The 19541-nt window shown below is 46.0% G+C and overlaps 2 protein-coding genes across 2 annotated transcripts in view; one reads left to right on the forward strand and one right to left on the reverse strand.

Moving 5' to 3' along the window:
• Positions 1-2110, forward strand: part of LOC8042585 (fatty acid synthase-like) — a 131371-nt gene extending 129261 nt beyond the window's left edge. Inside the window, exon 29 of the mRNA XM_040216147.2 lies at positions 2054-2110. Within this exon, the coding sequence (XP_040072081.2) occupies positions 2054-2110 (57 nt within the window). The remainder of the gene's footprint in view (positions 1-2053) is intronic.
• A 14315-nt stretch (positions 2111-16425) lies between these two features.
• Positions 16426-17427, reverse strand: LOC121838448. The gene has a single exon (XM_042294717.1). It carries the CDS (start codon positions 17425-17427, stop codon positions 16426-16428), a length of 1002 nt encoding a protein of 333 aa, XP_042150651.1.
• Between the last annotated feature and the right edge of the window lie 2114 nt (positions 17428-19541).

A 19541-nucleotide genomic window follows, 5' to 3' on the forward strand; every position in this document is an offset into this window, starting at 1 on the left:
GACAAAAAATTCACGTGCAAAACTGGAGACTCCGAACTAAGTGGTTCAAAAATTGCATGTTCCATGGTCACCGCCGACGTCCGCGGTATAGGCCAGCTTGATGCATTTCCCGACAGTGGATCGAGCGTCACCCTCATCTCCCTGAAGCACGTAAGCGGCTAACAGCTCCTCCTATGGAGGCTCTAGTTAGAGTGCACTCAACTGCTCGATCGGGGATTAGGGATATGGACGCCTTTTAATTGCTAAATTTTGCTGGGAGTCGACGGGCAAAGCGTTGTTTGGTTTCCTAACTCAGGTCATAAGAGCTAATTAAGGTGCTCGAACAATTTACGCAAGGTATATAAATGATTACTTTTCTATAGCCACCAGTTTTGCAATATATTTAATATTTGTTTAACGCGAAAAATGGTAAATTCCGCCATATTGGACGTTGCTGGTTGTCTGGCAGCCCTGCTTTCTCCTCTCGACGTGTGCAATTCCCGGAACGACAAGGGAGCGAGAAAGGCTACGCCAAGGCGTTCTTTGCTTGCAATGGGAGGCGAGAGGAGAAAAGAGACATGAGGCGACAGAGCGGGCGTCTGCTCTCGTGCGGGCAACATTGGCGCATAACCTTTCCCAATCCTCTCCCTCAGGCGCCGCCATTAAATCGCAAACGCTCTCCAGGATATGACTTGCGCCCACCCTAACAAGAGCCTCCCTAGCTCCTCCCGTGGACAGGAACTCCCCTCATCATCGTCGGAGGTGGTGCGATTACGGCCATCGGATCTGCTTGTCTTCGCATCTCCGTCGACGACATCTCTGTAGTTGTCGAGGTCGCCATGCTTGAAAACAACCCTTTACCATTGCGTCTCGGAGACGACTGGCTTTGCACTCCTCGCGCCGAGCTTGACGTCAAGCCACGCAGGCTCTCCAAAATCCACAAGCCGCACCGAAAACTTGTGGTGCCATGCGTTAACAGGACCCTGCCTGAGATGGTGAACGCCGTGCTCCTGCAGGTTACTGCCATTCAAAGGTGGCACGCTGCTCTAACAACGCTAACAGGAGTCCAATTGGAACCTATCTTAGAGGACCAAAAGCGTCAGTGGACAACGCTGGAAGTTCCCGCCTCCACGTCCCCGCCACACAGCGCGCCCAGTCACGCTTTGCGTGCCGCAACAGTCTGTGCCACCGCCACCCGCCAGCTCGTCGAGTCTCATGAGCAGCCTACGCCGGCTTCTCCCACGCCCTTGCCAGCTCTGCCCTCCTCGATTGTCCCACTGATTGGGCCCAACCTCGATGATAGTGACTGAAACAGGATTCAAGCCATCTCGAACAGCCACGTGCCTCTCTACACCACAGACGAGCAAGACCTCGGCCTTTAGATGGGGACAGAACATAGCATCGACCTGGCTCTCGGAGCCACCTCATACAGCCACGAGCCGTACAGGTACTCCTTGACGGTCGCCGATTTCTAGAGCGTCAAACAGGAGACCTTTTGCAAAAGGGAGTTAATCTCCCGTCCTCATGACCCTGGGCTTTCCCAGTTGTGGTCAGCCAGCACACCAAAAAGCGCCTTTGCGTCAACTACATTTCGTTGAACAAAATAACTGTAAACGTCACACAACCCCTTCCCCGCGCCGACGACATCGCGGAAGACATCGGTGGTTGTAGCCTCTTCGCATCGCTGGACCTCAAGTTTGCCTATTATCAAATTTTGATGAGACCTCATGACCATAATAAAATCGCCTTCATGACACACCAAGGAACCTACAAGTGGACACGCATTCCCATCAGCCTCAAAAATGCGCCCGCCTTATTCCAAAAAGCCATAAACGCCGTCTTCCAGGAACTCCGACCACGCCACCTCAAATTTGATGTTCGCGTCTACCTCAACGATGTGCTGCTCTTCGCACTAACATCACCGAGTTTCTTGACCTTCTTGACGATGTTTTGACACTCCTCCGACACAGAAGTTTCAAGCTTTCTGCCCGAAAATGTCATTTTGGAATGGAATCCATTAAGTTCTTGGATTTCATTCTTTTCGAATCTGAGGAAACTGCCCAACCCCAAGAAGGTGAACGCTCTTCTGAAAATCCCGACTCCGCGCAAAAAGAAGTCCCTTCTCTCATGAGTTCAAGCTGCCAACGTCTACCGACGCTTCATCCCGGCATTCTCGCACATCGGTGCTTCGCTTCACAGCATTCGTACGGGCATCTTCGGGTGGACACCACACTGCGACGCTGCCTTCCAAGCGCTGAAAACTGCCTTGACGTCGGCGCCTAAACTGGGTGATTTTATTCCCACTGCCCCTACGACTGTCGCTACTGACGCCGCCGGCACTGCAATCGGCGGAGTACTGTCTCAGCGAAAATACGGTAAAGAAACCGTAATCAAATACGCCAGGCGGTCGTTCACCCCGGCGGAACAAAGGCTACACAGCAACGTCTGGGAATGTATTGCTGTTCACTGGGCCCTCACGCAAACATTCCGCCTATACCATCTCTCTATCAAGTTTTCACTCATCAGGGTCAATTGGACCGTCACGTGCCTGACTGCGTCCATGAAGCCATCTCGAGGATTCACGCACATGTTGAGAGATCTGCTGGAATTTGACCTCACTGTTGATCACCGTCCGGGAAACAGAACGTTGTTGCTGACATGTTGTCTCGCCTCACCAGCGCCGATGTACTTGACTGTAGAGTTCCTGCTAACGTAGCTGGTTGCGGAGAGCGTTGCGGGACAGCGGAAACGATCTACGAAAACTCCCTATTGACGCCTGCGAGGCTAAACTTCTTTTATTTTGTTTTTGGGCACAAGTTCGGTCCTTTAAAGGGGAACTCTGTCGATGTTTCGGTAGTCTTGGATTTGGCTGGAAATCGGCGGACCGCATCAATCACCATTTCTCAACAAATAGCCACTATATTTGATAAAAATAAAATTTTCCCCTGCAGTTATTGAATTTTCAAGTTACGCCGGCCACGAGGTTTCTAGGACGCAACTCTATACTGGCAACAATGAAAAAGTTCTACTTTTCCTTACCCGCGTCCGTCACCGGCGGGCAGGAGGACGAGCGACTCTGGCAGCCACGGAGTGGCTTTCCGGATCCCAGTGATGGAGATTATTTTTTCACAGCTTCAAGGTTAAAGTTATTTGTAATGTGTAGCAATCTGCTCCGCGGGAAATTGTAGAAACAGTGCAGGAAAAAGCTTCTTCTTTATTTTGATCTCATGGGAGAAAAAAAAATGCGTTCCCAGGCTACAATGGTGGCCACCCACCCGAAGGTACTGTTGCGCGAGCTGTATGCCGAGAGAACTACAGGTTTTCCCGCTCATTTTAATACAAGCGACAGCCAATTTAATCCAAGTGCCACAAAATGTAATTCAAGCGCCACATAATTTAATCCTTGCGCTACACAATTTGATCCAGGGGTTAGTCAATTTAATCCAAAATATATATATATGCACTTATTTTCTTCGGTGGTTTTGTTTTGCTTACACATTTGGTAACTTAGAGTAATTGTTGATACAATTAGATCTTTAAGAGGACAGCTTATTAAAATGATCGCTATTGTGATTACTTTGAACTTAGTAGTCAACTATTGACGAGGCTTAGTTGTTATGTTGATTACTCTTTTTGTAATCTCGACTTTTTGTGGCGTGCTCAAATTTATCTTAGCTGAATGAACGTTTTGTTTAACCTTTCTTTTTATTCGCCTTAACATTGCTACAGTTCAGATGATATAAGTACAACCGCAATTTATGATTACTCTTCTGATTACTTCGTGTTATTATTGCTCCAACTGATCTATAATGAACTCATTAGACATTATTATTCCTCTTTTGATTACTTCGAGTTACTTTTGACCAATCGGCGATAAAGTCAAAATAAATGTAATTGTGAAGACTCTTCATTACTTTTAGATCCTCTTCAACAAATTGAATTCTTATGGGCTGATTATTGGCAATATCATTACTTTTTTTATTGCTTGAGTTACCCTCAATTCAATTGACTTTAATTCTGCCCAAGTGACATTTGGTGACTCTTGTTTACTTTGTGTAATTATAGTGCGAATTTATTAGTTGTGAGCTCATTCATACATTATTATTAGTCTTGATTACTTCGGGTGACTTTCGATCCAGATTACTTTAATTCGGCCTCATTTATATTGCGATGACTGTTTTGATTTTTTGGGCTAATATTTAATAAAAGTATTTATTATTAGCTCAATTGACATCACAATTACTTGTTTGATTACTTTGACTTACTATTGACCGAACGGACTTTGTAATTTGGCCTAATGGACATTTTGGCTACTCTTTTGATTACTTCGTGTTATTATACGTCCGGTTGATCTATAATCAACTCTGTGGACATTATCACTACTCGTTTGATTACTTCAAGTTACTTTTAACCCAGCGAACTTGAATTTTACCGAAAATACATTGGGGTGACTCTTTTGATTACTTTGAGCTTATGTTCATGCAAACTTATTTATTATAAGCAAAATGTATATTATGATTACTTTGATTACTTTGAGTAACCTCGACCCAATAGATTTGTCCTATTTCACAAGTTGGTAACTCATCTGATTCCTTTGAGGTCACATTCAAACAATTGGTCTTTTAAAAGATCGATGTGTCGGAGGCTGAAATTATACAACAAGAGAGGATCGATGTAGAGAGAGTAGTGAGGGAGACTATGCGGATGAAATCCCAAGGCAACTGTATAAGTCAGGCTTCGCTATAGTTCAGAAGCAATTCATAAAGCTTTTTTAAAAATGCAATAACTTTTTTAAGTGTGACCTGATATCTGAAGTGCAACCCCAAATGTTATTGTCCCTACGAACTGTAAAACACAATTTGTTTTAGTGTTTTTTTTAATGTGTGTTTACCAGTGTTGGGTAAAGTACATCTAAAATGTACTTCAAGCAAAGCACAAAGTAAATCAGATGCGATGTACTTTAAGTAAAGTAGCAAGTACACTAGGTGGAATGTATTTGAAGTAATGTACTATAAATAAAATGTGCTTTAAAAATAAACTAAAAGTATTTCAACACAATGTTTCATAATGTACTTTAATTCCCCCATACAGTAATTTTTTACTGGTATGCATTGCCCAGGGGTAATCATGGGTGCAAGACCCATTTTCAAAAACCGAGGCGAATATTTGATACGTGGTCACAGAGTAGTTATTTTCAGGAATAGAGCCGAATTCAGAAGTCCCTCTTCTTGATTTGGCGCCGCTTGCTGTAGATTGTTGCACCCAAGGGAGTTAAATTTACTAGGAGAGAGCATGACGTCAGCCCCGTAGCCTCCGCAAGCAAACCTCTGAGAGAGGAGTGTCATCTCTTTAATGAAAAAACAACAACAGTGAGTGTAAAAGTCAGCTGGTGATAATTAATCTTAATGCGACACCTGAGATTGGGGTGCGAAGGAATTAATGAACTTAAAAGTCGAAGGAAAGAAAAATGAGAATGTCTCAAAACATTGTGACGTTCTCCTCTGTTGCTTTTTCTTTCGACTTGAAGCTGAATTGTTCCGCCCCACAGTTTCAGGTGCTAGAATATGATTAATTTTGTTCTCCTAATATTTTAAACCTCCTCGCTTGCGCTGTCCGACCGAGAAGTAGCCATAGTTCAAAAAGGTACGGGGAAGACGCCTCCAGAACAAGCGGAGCGACGCATCGTCTGCTCAAGTCTCTGGTGGGAGTAGAATATCTCGCCCAGTAGTTCTTCAGAGTTGACAAAGCGTCATTTCGTGATACAAATCAAACAAAACCAAATTTGGGATATGTACTTTGAAGTTAGAAATTGTACTTTCCTTCGAAAGTACCAGAAAAAATACTTTAAGTAAAGTACAAGTACATATTCAGAGAATGTACTTCAAGTAAAGTAGAGGTTTTCTAAAACTACTTGAAATAGTACTTTAAGTACAATGTACTTAAAAAACTTCCCAACACTGCTGTTTACACAAAAGATTTTCGGTGTTTTTATTTTTTTTTTTTTTTTAGTAAGTGAAGAGGGCGTTTTCTGAATTAGAAGTGGTAACTGTGTTTAGAATAAAAGGAGAAGAAATCCCCAAAGCAGCACGGAATTTGGCCAAGCATTGGCCAATGGCTGGCGATGGTGGTTTGGCCAATGGCTAAGGAGTAGCCATTCATCGGCCAATGCTTGATAGATGGCTGATTACCAGTGGCCATTGGCTATTGGCCAGAGAATGGCCAGTCATCAGCTAATGAATGGCCACTGTCTGATTACTGGCTGAAGGACCATTTCCAACCATTGGCCCAATGATATGTCAGATCTGTGCTGCTAGGGGGCCTTTTGTTCTTGTTTGAAGGAGGATGTATGTTGCCTTATCGCGTCCATCTGTAAGGCTGTCGACATCCTTGCATTGTGTGACGGAGACTGTGGCGCTTGAACTGTATACACCATACAAACAAACCGGAGCGTCCCTAGCGGACGCCACCAACGCCGCGCATGCGCGATGGGGGTGGGGGCAAGAAGCTCGCCGTCGCCCATAAATAAACCATTTGAATGGGCTGTATTCGGCGTCAAAGTGAGTCCCCATGCTTTTTTACGCGTTGGAATTGTTGATTCTACGTCTTCCTGGCAATGTCTGACTACTGTAGCGGCCTCAGCAAAATTAACGAGGCTGGTTACACAGCAAAACTTGGTGCGAATAATGTAAGATGCGGCGATTCATTCCGCGTGGACGTCGTAGAATGTACGCTAAAGCTTGATTCACGTGGTGAGGTTCTGCTCCCTATTTTCAGTCATGACGTCGCTCGGGCTGCAAAGGCCTAAACCATAGCTGAAATGTCGACGTCGATACTGAAAATCGCAAGCAGAATCATACCGAGTGAACCGGGCATAAGAAGGTGGTGATGGCCACTGATAGCAATTATCCACATCTTCTTATATCCACTGTTTACACCGAGCCTGCTTACTCCAACCGACCTTCAAACTTAAGTCTTTTGAGGCCTGCACTTATTATCGCAATTACCCGGTCAACGGTTGGTCTACGGGCCGCTGTCGTTTGAACGAGCAGACGACAAGCAGAAACGTTTGAGAGAGCAGACGACAGCTCGAACCATGAGGCGGCCGTTCGAACGTGATGACGCACTGAACGTAGTCCGCAGGTGGTCCGTGCAACTTGACGGTTTTCCAGTGTTCATGCTGGAACAAAACAAATACATCTGAGGACCACAAGTATCCGTGAATTCAATCACAAGTGCTTCACGCTCAAGCAATCGTGGTTCGACGGTGCCTGTTTCCCCCTTTTCACGGCCCCTATTTACGTTCTCCGACGAACCGAGCAGGCAGAAAACGCATGAAAACTGACCTTCAAACCTTTCCCGATTATTTTGGTACAGCCCCAGTCGTTCCGTCGTTGCGTTTTTACGAGAGGGCAGGTTTTTGTCCGGTTTCTTCCAAAGTAACACAGGAATGCACGTGCCTCATGGCAACTTCCGCCGACTGACCCAGACCGGAAGTGCGCCCGACGCGCCACCACCGCGCTGTGACGTAACAGAGACGAGCTCGTGTATAGACTTCGTCCTGTTGTGTTGGTTGAGAAGACCTTGAGATTGAAACAATATAAGAGGGTGGACTGAATAAATAAACAAGTTAGCAGAGTTTGCTCTGATCTCGCCCGAGCAGGGCGCAAGTAATGTCGACGATACAGCCGACCAATTGCTCCCTTTGCCCGCTCACCTGCACTCGGGTGTCTTCCGGGGTTCCGTGGTAGTTTCCTCGTGCTAGGTCCACATAAGTGATTCAAGTTGTAGGCCGTCTCGCCGCCGCCGCGCGAGTTTTCTTTTCAATATTCCTGGGATTCTTGCGACGGCGGCTGCGGACCTCAACCCCGCCCGACTAAAGAAGTGAGGAATGAATCAAAAGCGCTGCAAGCCCTTATTCGCGTCGTCTGCTGCTGCTTGTCGGACCGTCGGTTTTGATCCCTCGTGTGTGGCGGTCGTGTTCTTTGAGCTTCATATCTAATCGGGCGCTGTGCAAATCGTGGCCACGCGAGCCGGGTTCAAAACGGCACGCCTCTGGTAACGCCAGGGCCGGCGGGTTCGCGCGGGGTTATTATTTTTTTTTTTTCCTGGAAGACGGGAGCAGGCGCCGTGCATTCAACCCGGCCGGAGCGTGGATTCGGCCTTTGAGAGGGCCATCTGTGTTGGCGAAGCCTCATGGTGACGTAACCGTGTGTTCTCTCCATGGACTCAAACCGTAACCGAAACCGAAAGCCGTTTACGAACGAAATTTTTTCAGTAACCGGAACCGAAACGAAACCGTTATTTGAAATTTGTGAAAACCGAAACAGTAGCTGTAAATTATTTATAGGTAACCGATATTAACCGAAAAACAAAAATATTATCTTGCAAACCCGGAATAAATTTTCTTAAAATCCCATTTTTAATTTCCTTTATGTTTAGTAGCAGTAAGGTATGATTGTGGTTTATTATAAAACATAAATAGAAAGTGTAGTACAGTTGACTCTAATTCAAACTCACTTAATTCAAACTTGTGGATAATTCAAACTAACATGCAGGTCCCGTCCTCAGCGTCTCTACGGGAGGAAACTCCCTTTAATTAAAACTTCGCTTTATTCAAACAAAATTTCAGTCCCCCTCAAGTTTGAATTAACGAGATTCGACTATATATTGTTTGTATGTCCACAATTAAAGCTTGAATCTCGTAAAATGTGCGTCGTGAATGCGCCTTCGCGTGGGTGCTGTTATGGCCAATATTGTGGTATGTATATATTGATATTCGCTTGAACATGTAGCGTATGAATAAGGGGCGTTGTGTATAATGCGGAGTAAAAAATCCGGCATTTGTAAGTTTGCTCGTGTTACACCTAAACTCCCCATCCCGCATAACTCGCGGCGCATTTCCTTCGAAGAAGACATCACTTTTTCTCAGTCTTTAATTGCCGGCTCTGAGCTAGAGATGGTATAAGTTATGACGGCCACCTAGTGGATCAGGCCGTCAAGCATGCGCCCGTCTGCCGACAGTGCAACCAGCGGGCTTCAAAGGGCTCTTCGCCAACATTGAAACACGGATTATCGAAAAACCGGGCATTTTGAGGTTAGCTCTGATGTCAGCGCTCCTCCCTTCCTCTTCCCCCTCCTCCCGTGGACCATATGTTACACGTTCTACATAAAAGGGAGAGCAATCTTGAAGCGCTGGTGTTTATTTCCGTTCTAGGCTTGATTTACTTGAAAAGTGCACTTTCTCTTTTCCGGAAAACCAGGAGCGTTTATTTGTGCTATGGCTTGCGAGTTCAGTGAAGACCGGCAAGAGTGCGCCGATTACTCAAGAAGGCACTAGTCAATCGAATTTTACGGTCTCCATTTACGTAAAGTTCTAGAGCTTGACTTCAGTTTCTTTACGCAAGTTAAACCAGCCGAGGATGCCAAACATGTAAACCCAAATGGCGTCGTGTGCAAGACCTGCTACACAATGTTCTGCAGTGAGATCAAAGAACATCACCGAGGGCAGAAGCACCGCCATCGAGCTCACCATTTCCATCCCCGGCGCAAGCGGAAACATCATTGGTTAATGAGGAAAATTTGATTCAAGGGGTGACGGGAGCAATCGACGCTTTCGAAGTGCGACATGGCTTCTAGCGCATGTCAGCGCATACATGCCGGCTATGTTAATAGGAAACGACCCGAAGTCAACAAGGATTCTAATAAAAATTGGTCGTAAACTGCGCCATGTGCACGGATCCGCTGTAGATTTATGCTATTACGGGTCATGTTCCTCATGCGGAGAGTGGGTCAGCAATTTGCATGTGGACTATCCCAAAAGCACGTCGAAAATAGAACGCTACCGCCTGTTAATATTGTTGCCATCGATCAATAAAAAAAAAAGATATCTGGAAAACAATCATTGGAGCCACAAAGCACGCAGCACAAGTCAAGAAAACTCGGAAGAGAAATGGAGATCTGGTGGACAGATGACCCATGCGTACCGTAGGACATCCAATTGACAAAAAATGATGCGGCTCCGACAGTAGCCTATTACGCGTCAGACGTTACGGACTGCTCAAAAAAAAAGCCAGAATAAGAAAGATGTCGTGCAGCTTTAGAGCGTGTTCCATCATCGCTGAACTAATCATAAACCGAAAAGTCTACGACCCGAAGCGGTTCACGACAACATCAATTACCGCTCGTTCACACTGGAAGCGGATCCGCGTTCGCAAAGCGGTTGCGAACGCGGTTGTATAAATATCCAGTACAATTGCACGCGCACTCGATGCCATCAAGTGCGCGTGCAAATGCACTGGATCTTTATACAACCGCGTTCGCAACCGCTTTGCGAACGCGGATCCGCTTTCAGTGTGAATGAGTGGTTAGGGAAGCCTACAAAAATTCATAGTGGCCCATCCCAAATCAGAAATAGTCCTAACGATATTTGACTCTCTTTCCTATATAAATGGGTTAAAAAACGCCTACTTCACGAATAATGCGAGCGCGTGAGCGGTGCCAACTTCCCACTTTCTCTCACATCTCTGTCAAGTGCCACAGGGAAGACCACGACATTTGAAGATGTTCAGAATTTTTTTTCTTCGTAACAATCCTTCTAAAAACTGCTTCCCGTTAACATGTGAGCCCTGTTCGCAAAAAAAAAAAAAAGTATTTCTCTTGAGAAATTCGGCATTGAAGTGTAAGATGAACTAAAGTTGGCATTGTGGGAGCCTGGTGGTGAGTTAATAAGAAAACATTTGAAGGCAACAGCTTTAATTAACGACTTAAAGAAGTGGACAATAAAATACATACCTCACACTTACATCATACGCGCTCAACAAAGTGCCACATGCCCCGAAAAAGCGATTGCAGAGCCACATGCCGTGATCTTACACTAAATTTTGCTGAAAACTTGATTGTTGTCATCCAATGTGCTGTGCAATGTTACCCCTGAAAGAACAAGATGGTGACGATCTTCACTTGCGTAGCCACGACCACAAAAGGAACGCTAAGCTTTGGAGTGGTGAGTGATGACATTTGCCACGACTCTGCACTTCAAATACCGTGTCCACTTACACGAATTTGAAATCAGGACGAATGTCACCAACTGGATCTACTCAACGCCAGGACACGGAAAAACGCGTGCGAAGGAGTGCGTGGTGTTCTCAAGCTTCACACATCACTGCATAATTTGAAAACAACAGAGTTGACTTCTATAGCCTACGCGTGTAAAATAACTGGACGATATCACTGTTTAAGGCATGGAAAATGAGATTAATGGAACGATCCCCGTTTCTGGATCGCACTGTGGCGGATAAGCAAAAAAAAAAATTGATGCGTGCTTCTTCTTCGGTTTTTGTGATCGTCGTCGTCTTCTCTCTCTGTCCCATCGCTGTTGAAAATATTCAACAGGCTGCCGCCTCATGGGGACAACGAGGCACCTCCAGTGAATAAATCAATTGTACTGGCCGTCGTAGTATTTGTCCACTTGCCAACTTTAAGTCGCATGACCGAACGTGGGAATCCCGACCTGCATGTAATTCCGTTATCCGTCCCAGTTTCCACACCGTTTTAGGACGCATTGGCTCTTGAATAATTACGATGTCTCCGACCATTAGATCATTATTTTCCTGCGGCTTCGCATGATGTGCCGAACGAAGCTGCAGAAGGTAGTCGGCCATCCATCTTTTCCAAAACTGTGAAACTAGTAGTTGACGGTAGTTCTAGCGTTTTGAGAGTTCATCTGCCCTTCGTTGTAGCGCCTCGACGTCTTTGGATGACGGCAATGCTGTGAGTCGCTTGCCGATCAGGAAATGAGCAGGAGTTAAGGCTCTTGACTCGTCATGCTCTGAATGCATAAACGTCAATGGTCGTGAGTTCACCGCAGCCTCGACTTCTTGTACCACAGTGGTGAGCTCTTCCAAGTTCAGTGAACTTCGTCCAAGAATCTTTCGAAGGCAGGACTTCACGCTACGCACCATCCTCTCCCAAAAACCGCCCCACCAGGCTGCCCGTTCAGCGCTTAGTTTCCAAGATGTCTGGTTGTGGGCAACGCAATCTTGAACGTCCTGGTGGCGTAAGGCTTTCCATACCTCATTAATATCTTTAAACAACCTTTTGAAGGGAAGAGCGTTGTCCGAGTATATTACATTTGGCAGACCTCTTCGCGCCACAAAACGACGTAGTGTTAATAAGAAGGTCTCTGAAGACATGCTGGGTATGACTTCAACGTGGACCGCTCTTGTCACTGCGCACGTAGCTACGCTCCAGTGAGGAGGTCATCGACATAGAATGACTTCGTCAACATATCGACAGTCTCTCTGTGTTCGTGAATAGTCTGAAAGTGGTGCTGGAGCGTAGCTGTGAGTAAAAAGGGGCTAGAAGTAGTTCCAAAAGAGCACGCATGTCATTCTTCATTCTTGCAATGGCGGTAGAGCCCCAACCGTCTGGGGTGCGCTCGCGAACCAAAGAAAACGCAGAGTATCTCGATCCTCCGTCCTGATAGAAACCTGTAAAACGCCTTTTGAATGTCTGCTGTCATTGCCACCTTCCCAGTTTGGACCCGCAGCAGGATCTGAAGCAGCTCGTCTGACAACTTAAAACCTGTTTCAAAAAAAAAAAAATTGTTGTGTGTATATTTATACAGCCGGAAGTTAGTCTGCCTCAGTGGGTGTCTGGTATCTCAGCTGTAGGTGCGCAATTTAGCCAGTGCGGTTAAAACGCTAGCCTGGGGTCTTTAACGTGCACACGCAAGAGTGATACACGACAGCACGCCGGTACGATGCTCATCCAGTTGGAAACGGGCAGAGGCGGGGATTGAACCGCGGATCCTGGATTCTGCAGCGCGAGCTTTCGCTCCACGTGCTCCGAGCTTGTGTGCGCTAAACCACTCGGCCACCGATCTTTTTTTTTGTATTTATTACATGGAAAAAGAACAGTAGAAATAATCTAGACACATTCTAAAAGAGCTATCCCTTATTTAGATTCAAACTGGCTGATAATGGTCACATGGAAATACGAAGAAAGAAGGCTATGGTAGCATATTTCGAATAGGGTCACATCTCTAAAAGTCGGGAAGATGAACACATTTGTCAAGAAGGGTATACCATTCTGGGCGTTTCTTGAGGTGGTCGTACACATTGCGTACATGTGACACAGTTTCTATGAAATTGGACTTTGTAGACCGTGGAGGATCAGCATTTCTATCAATCATCTTTGTTTTCCAAAGGCTATGCAGACCCATCAATGTGAACAGGTCATAAGGAAAAGTATTATTTTGGTTTAAAGGCAAAAACGTATCGTATATGCACAGATATTCAGATCTTTCTTCAATGTCCTTTGAAGGACATCCCAAAACAAATAGGCGTCGGTGCAAAAAATAAAGCATTGTTCTATTGTTTCAGGCTGGTTGCACAAACGGCAGTTCACTGACCAAGGAACAAATATACCTTTTTCGCGAAGCCAAGGCTTTACCGGCAACGTTGAAGTGTGGAGCTTGTAAAAGAATGACTTCGCTGTCGGTGAGACATGTAGCTTACACACACGTTTCAGGACGTCTTGTCCCGGGCCATTACTGAACATACTTCGGTACAGGGGTATAGGAAATAATGCATCGATGAGATCAACATATAGAGCTTTCCGCGACACTTTAAATAAGTACTCCAAAAAAAAAACGTGCTTTAAGAAACTCTATTGAGCTCACTACCTCTCTGAGGTATCCCAAGGGACGAGATGTGCTCGCAGGCACTGTTGTTACTACCAAATACGGCAATGCACTTGAAAGCTCTGTCTGCATGTAAGTTCGAAGGAAGTCATGAGACACAGTTCTGAAGAACGAGAAGCGTGATATAATTTGTTTTAAAAAGACGTGTAAAAGCCCGAGACCGCCTTGCTCAACGGAACGAAACAGGTTATCTCGTCTCATGGGTTCCCAAGTGGAACCCCATACAAAAGTTGCAAACACTCTGTGAAACTTCTGAATGTGGCCTCTAGTACAGCAAATCACCTGAAGTGCGTACCAAAGTTTTGCTGCTAAGAAGATATTACAGGCTTTCGCCCGTCCAAAAATAGACCACTGATTTACTTTCATTATTGCCGCTTGAGTTTTCATCTTTTCAGCCCTTTCTGTCCAATAATGTCCATTGTTCCTAACGCAATTAAGGGGAGCTCCTAAGCACTGAGGGGCAATGCACCTCCATGAAATGCCAGCGTACTTTGAAGGTGTTGTGGCCCATTGCCCGCACCAGAAGCCAGTACACTTTGCCTTGTTGATGAGCGCTCCAGTCGTGAAACAGAAGTTTTGAGCTAAAGCGAACACATTGTCTATGCTTCGTTTGTCCTTACAGAAGAACGCAATGTCATCCGCATAGGCCAACACTTTTACCTCTGTGGAGTAGAAACGGTATCTTTCTACAGTTGGGCTATTTAGTACGCTTAGACATAGGGGCTCTAAGTATAGCGCAAACAAAAGGGGGGGACAAGGGGCATCCCTGTTTGACAGATGACTCTAGACGAATTGGACCTGACAAAGAGCCATTGACTATAAGCCTAGTGGTACAATTGCGGTAGCATATGTTTATTCCTTTAAAAAGTGTTGGTCCTAAGTTTACGTGGCGGAGTATGTCGAATAGAAAAATATAGGAGACGCGATCAAAAGCTTTTGCTAAATCCACTTGAACCATAGCCACTTGATCTGCATGAGCACAACAGCTCTCTATTATTGTACGAGCTACGTGTATGTTTGTCTGTATCGTTCTGCCCTTAATTCCACAAGTCTGGTGATTGCCAACAACACTGGATGTGACGTATTGAAGTCTTTTTGTCAGAATTTTTGCAAAGATTTTGTAGTCCACATTGCAGAGTGTAATAGGGCGGTACCCTTCAACATTCAGGGGTTTATCTGCCTCTTTACTTTTTGGGATTAAAACTGTATGGCTCTTATAAAAAGAAGGTGGTAGTGTTTCCTGCTCATACGCTTACAAAAATACTTTAAGTAGAAACGGGGTTAGGAGGTCCTTGTATTCTTTATAAAACTCTGCTGGGAGTCCATCGGGCCCTGGTGTTTTTGAATTTGGTAATTCATCTATCGCGCATTGTACGTCTTCCAATGTGATTGGTCTGCCAAGGAGATCGCTCTTAAGCTGGCTAACCTGGGGCATCAACGAGACTAGATATTTAGCTTTTTCTCTATTTATCGATTGCGTTTGCCCGAAGAGGCTCTGGTAGTGTGATTCAAAAGCATTCATGATGTCAAGTTCATCAGACGATAATACCCCGTTACAATTCAGAAGTTGTATTCTTTTTGACTGTCTATTGCGAGTCTCATCGTCTAGTGCTCGTCGAAAGGGTGTCTCGGAGGATAGAAATCGCTTACAACGAGACCGTACTACTGCTCCGTGGAACCGTTTTTGTTCGTGACTTTGTATCTGACATTTCACTCGTAGTATTTCTTCATGAAGCAGACCAGGCGTCTCACACTCTAGCTCGTGGAGGGTCTGTAGGTTGCGTAAAAGAAGATTTTTGTCTTTCTTTGCATGGAAGGATGTTATGCACGAGCATTCAATTGCTTCGTTCTTAATTTCTTGTTTAAACGAGTCCCACTGGGCAAAAACGCCGAATTGGTGGTTCGTACTCGCTTTATTAAAATTTTCTCGAACTCGCTTGCTAAACTCTTTGTCTTCTAATAGTCTCGTATTAAATTTCCATAAAGCCCAATTTGGTGGTGGTTTACGTTGTATGTCTCTACCGATGCACGCCCTTACAAGGCAATGATCCGAAAAGGAAACTGGCTTTACGTCGTAGGCACTCACTTGTGCAAGAAGGGGACTTGATACATAAATGCGATCCAGTCTCGCATTGCACGTTGCATGAAGATGGGTAAATCGATTAGAAACGTTTCGCGAAGCCCCAAAGTCAAAAAGGTAGTAATCATATGTGAGACTGTTCGAAATTTCGGCACTACTATCCCGCCTTGTAGAAGGCACTGATCTGTCGTTAACGTTACACACACAGTTAAAATCTCCGAACAAAACAATCTGCTTGTCTGTATCCAGAAATGGGGCAAGATTTTCAAAGAAAAAACGCCTCTCTCGCTCGCCGTTATAAGCGTAAATGCACAGTAAACGAAAAAAAACGCCCCGTAACAAGAAATCACAGCATATAAACCTTCCTTTGTCGCCAACGACATGTGACAGTGAAGAATAACCCAGGCTTTTTTTCAATAACAAAAAGCACCCTCCCGACAAGCCATCAGCATGACTGACACATACCTCGTATGTCAAGAGGAAAGGGTCCAGTGCTCGAGCGGTGTCCTCATCAGACGCTATCTGTGTTTCCTGTATGGCAACAAAGTCTATCTGTTCTTTTAAGAGGAGCCTATATACTTGGGACTGTCGCGCACGTGAACAAAGTCCTCTGACGTTGAGGGTAGCGAAGCTGAGTGGGGGGCGTGCCATGGGCTACTAGTTGTTATGTAGGTAGAACATCATTGTCTTTCATCCCGTTGTCCGGCTCTGGAGCCAGGCTGTAAGGGTCTTCTCGGAGTGCTGCTGGCTTGCGCTTTGCCTCTACTCCCTCGCCATTCTTGCTCACCTCCTTGGTACCCATTCCAGAGGGCTGGGACGACTCTGCCTTAAAAGCGGGTCTCTTGACGGATGCTCCACCGGATGTGGTGGAACGCTCCCGGCGAGGCTGTGGCTGTTGGCTGCCGGACGGCTCCTCTGTTACCTTCAAGAGAGGGTACTCGTCTTCTGACCAGTTTCGCATGGTTGCTGTAGTGGTTGTCTTGGAATCTTCTTTGTTTGGCTCAGAGGAGACATCTTGTGAGACGGGATTGGTCGTTTGTGCTTCTTGGGAAGTAGTTTCCCGTTCTGTGCTTGGTGTTACGGAATCGATGACTTCTCCAGTAGCGTCAACCATCTCACTGATATCTATGAGGTGATCTTGAACAACGTCATCAAGGGGGGTTCTCACCTGTCGGAGCTTGTCGGCGTATGTCGATACACATTCGTCTGTAGAGTGCCCATAGCGGCGGCATTCGCCGCACCTAGGAGTTCTGCACTCTCGACGTATGTGCCCGATTCGGTTGCATCGGAGGCACAACGGAGGGCGACCAGGAACGATCACGAGGCTTCGGCAACCGAAAACCGTGAGTTGGTGCGGGATTTGGGTGCTGTTCATCCCTTCACGGAGTGTTAACGTTACTTCCTTATTTAAAGTCTCCATTTGCTCCATTCCTGGGCAACTCCACTTCTCGCGAACTATTGAACGAACCGTACCGTAGGGTGCTAGCGCCTCTTCGATTCGCTTGTTCTCCATGTGGACCGGCAGCCACAACAACTTGAGCTTAACGTCTCTGGTGTCTGGGTCGATGACTATGCATCTGTGTCCCTTCACGCAGAGCTCGGCCTTGTTGACGAGCTTGGCTTTCGCCAAAGAGTTAGTACAAGTTACCATCCATACGTGGCTCATTTCGAATCGGCTGATTCCGATGATATCTTGGGCCTCAACCACTCCTCGTAAGGCATCACGGAAGTCAGGTGCGCGGTAGGGTCTCGCGGCAAGATCTCCATGCAGGAAAACAGAGTTTAGGCTCAAATTACCCGTGGGTAGACGAGGTAAGACGGTCCGGAATTCAGTTGTTATGGTTTCCGAAGAACTGGCCGAAGCCTCAGCATTTCCCCGCCAGTGGCCGGTGTATTTTCCTTGGAGAACATAAAGCGCGTCCGTTCGGATTGGCGTCTTCTTCTTTCTCCCGGCCACCGATCCCCCCAGGCCTGTTTCCAAATGAGAGTTGAGACTGGCTTGTACCTGTTTGTGCGAGGACGCATCGAAAACTATTCTCACTTTCGTTGTGACAGGCTGTTCTTTCAGTAATGCATGATGTGTCATATAGTAAAGATGTTCGGGCCCATTCATGACGTTATTTGCTGGTACGTCGGTAACAACGTCTGCGTAACCGTCTTGCAGGTACTGACGAATAGCGCTGTCGCAGTTCTCTAGAAGGACCTTGTCCCTCTGCAGCTTGCGGACCAGTCCACGCAGCCTAGCTTCTGCCAGGTCTCTGTTATTGTCGAGCTGCTTCGTCAAGTTCGTTTTCCACGGAAGGGATACTTCATACCATCCTTCGCTGACACAAACTGATTCCTGAAATCTTTCGAGTACCTGGTCTTCATAGGCTTGACTTAACCATAGTGCCTGAAATTACAATAAGCTCTAGGTCCCAAAATGCTTGTAAGCGTCTCTCTTCTTTTTTTCTAAAGTGCGTCGATACAAAGTGCGCTCACAACCACGTTTGACTGGTTAGTCAAGGAACACGATGCTTCCGTCGGTCCTTGCACAGTCTATCCAAGGCGCGTATTGACAGCCATGCTTGATTGGTCTGCATTTCGAGTGACTTCTCCCTTGACAATTTTCCAAAGCTTGTCGGCTCCAATCAACAAGCTGATACCTTGAGCCGAGTTGGTTCCGGCAAATAGGCACGCATCTGCGAGGGTTTTTCGTCGTTCTTGCAGAGATTGTATAAATCCATTGTCTACTGGGAGCTTCTCGATATCGTTGCGAATATGTGGTACCTTCACCGCTTCTATCTCATGGTATTGACTCTTCAATTTCACTTCAACGATCTGTCTTTGTTGCTTTCGCGGCTGGGTTGATCCAAAGATGTTAATGTTGAGGTCTGCTTCACCGAGCACCCGCATTTTGCATCGACGAGAAACCTCTTCTCGGACGAATGTCCGTTGACTCCCACCGTCTAGAATCCCCCTCGCATAGATGTAGGCTCCGTTACCGGCGACCCATGACCTGAATGTCTTCACCAAGACTTGCGGCTTCTCCTTTCCTCTGATGCTGTCAGCAGTGAAGGCATTTAATGCCTCGGAATCTTCCTCTTGGGCGTTGTCCTTTGCACTCCCTCTGAGGGAACCGCACATGGTTGTCGCGTGCCTCCCTTTGCACGTGCCACACGATATACGCCGTCTGCAGTTCCGTGCTTGGTGAGCTCGCATTGTACACTTGTAGCAGCGCCAGTCTTGTGCGAGTTCGTTTTTCTTTTCTTCTAAAGACCTTTCTGTGTCAAACTCTTCCGTCTTGTGCGTCTGCGAGTCGCGGAAAAAGCAATCTGTAAGCGGCGGCTTCGTACGATTGTGGAGTACTGCTGCTGATGGCATCGAGTATTGTATTGCAGTGGGTTCAAGAGACCAACCGCTGTCTTTTGTAGCTCGGTCTGAACCATGCCTCCTGTCTCTAATCCTTACTTTGACCTTTGAATATCCCAAAATTCTGTATATGTCGCCAACCTCAGTTGTTGTTGCCGATGCGCTTCGGCTACCGAAGCTTCGCCGCCGGTATTACACTATAACGATGTCGCTTGGGAAAACCTTCAATAAAATCTCGTACAACATAGCCGAGTACGAAATGGTATCGACTCATAAAGCTTTCAGCCCTCTGATGTGGATCTGAACCGTGTCAAATAAATTGCGCAGAGCGAATATGTCACTAGATGATTTGACATTCTGCAGAGTCCTAAGCTTAGCTAGGTGATTTTGTATTATAATCTTAGTGTCGCCAAATCGTCCCTTTAGAAT

The sequence above is a fragment of the Ixodes scapularis genome, unplaced genomic scaffold (genome assembly GCF_016920785.2).
Source record: "Ixodes scapularis isolate PalLabHiFi unplaced genomic scaffold, ASM1692078v2 PGA_scaffold6__148_contigs__length_123643588, whole genome shotgun sequence".
NCBI classification, from domain to species: Eukaryota; Metazoa; Arthropoda; class Arachnida; order Ixodida; family Ixodidae; genus Ixodes; species Ixodes scapularis.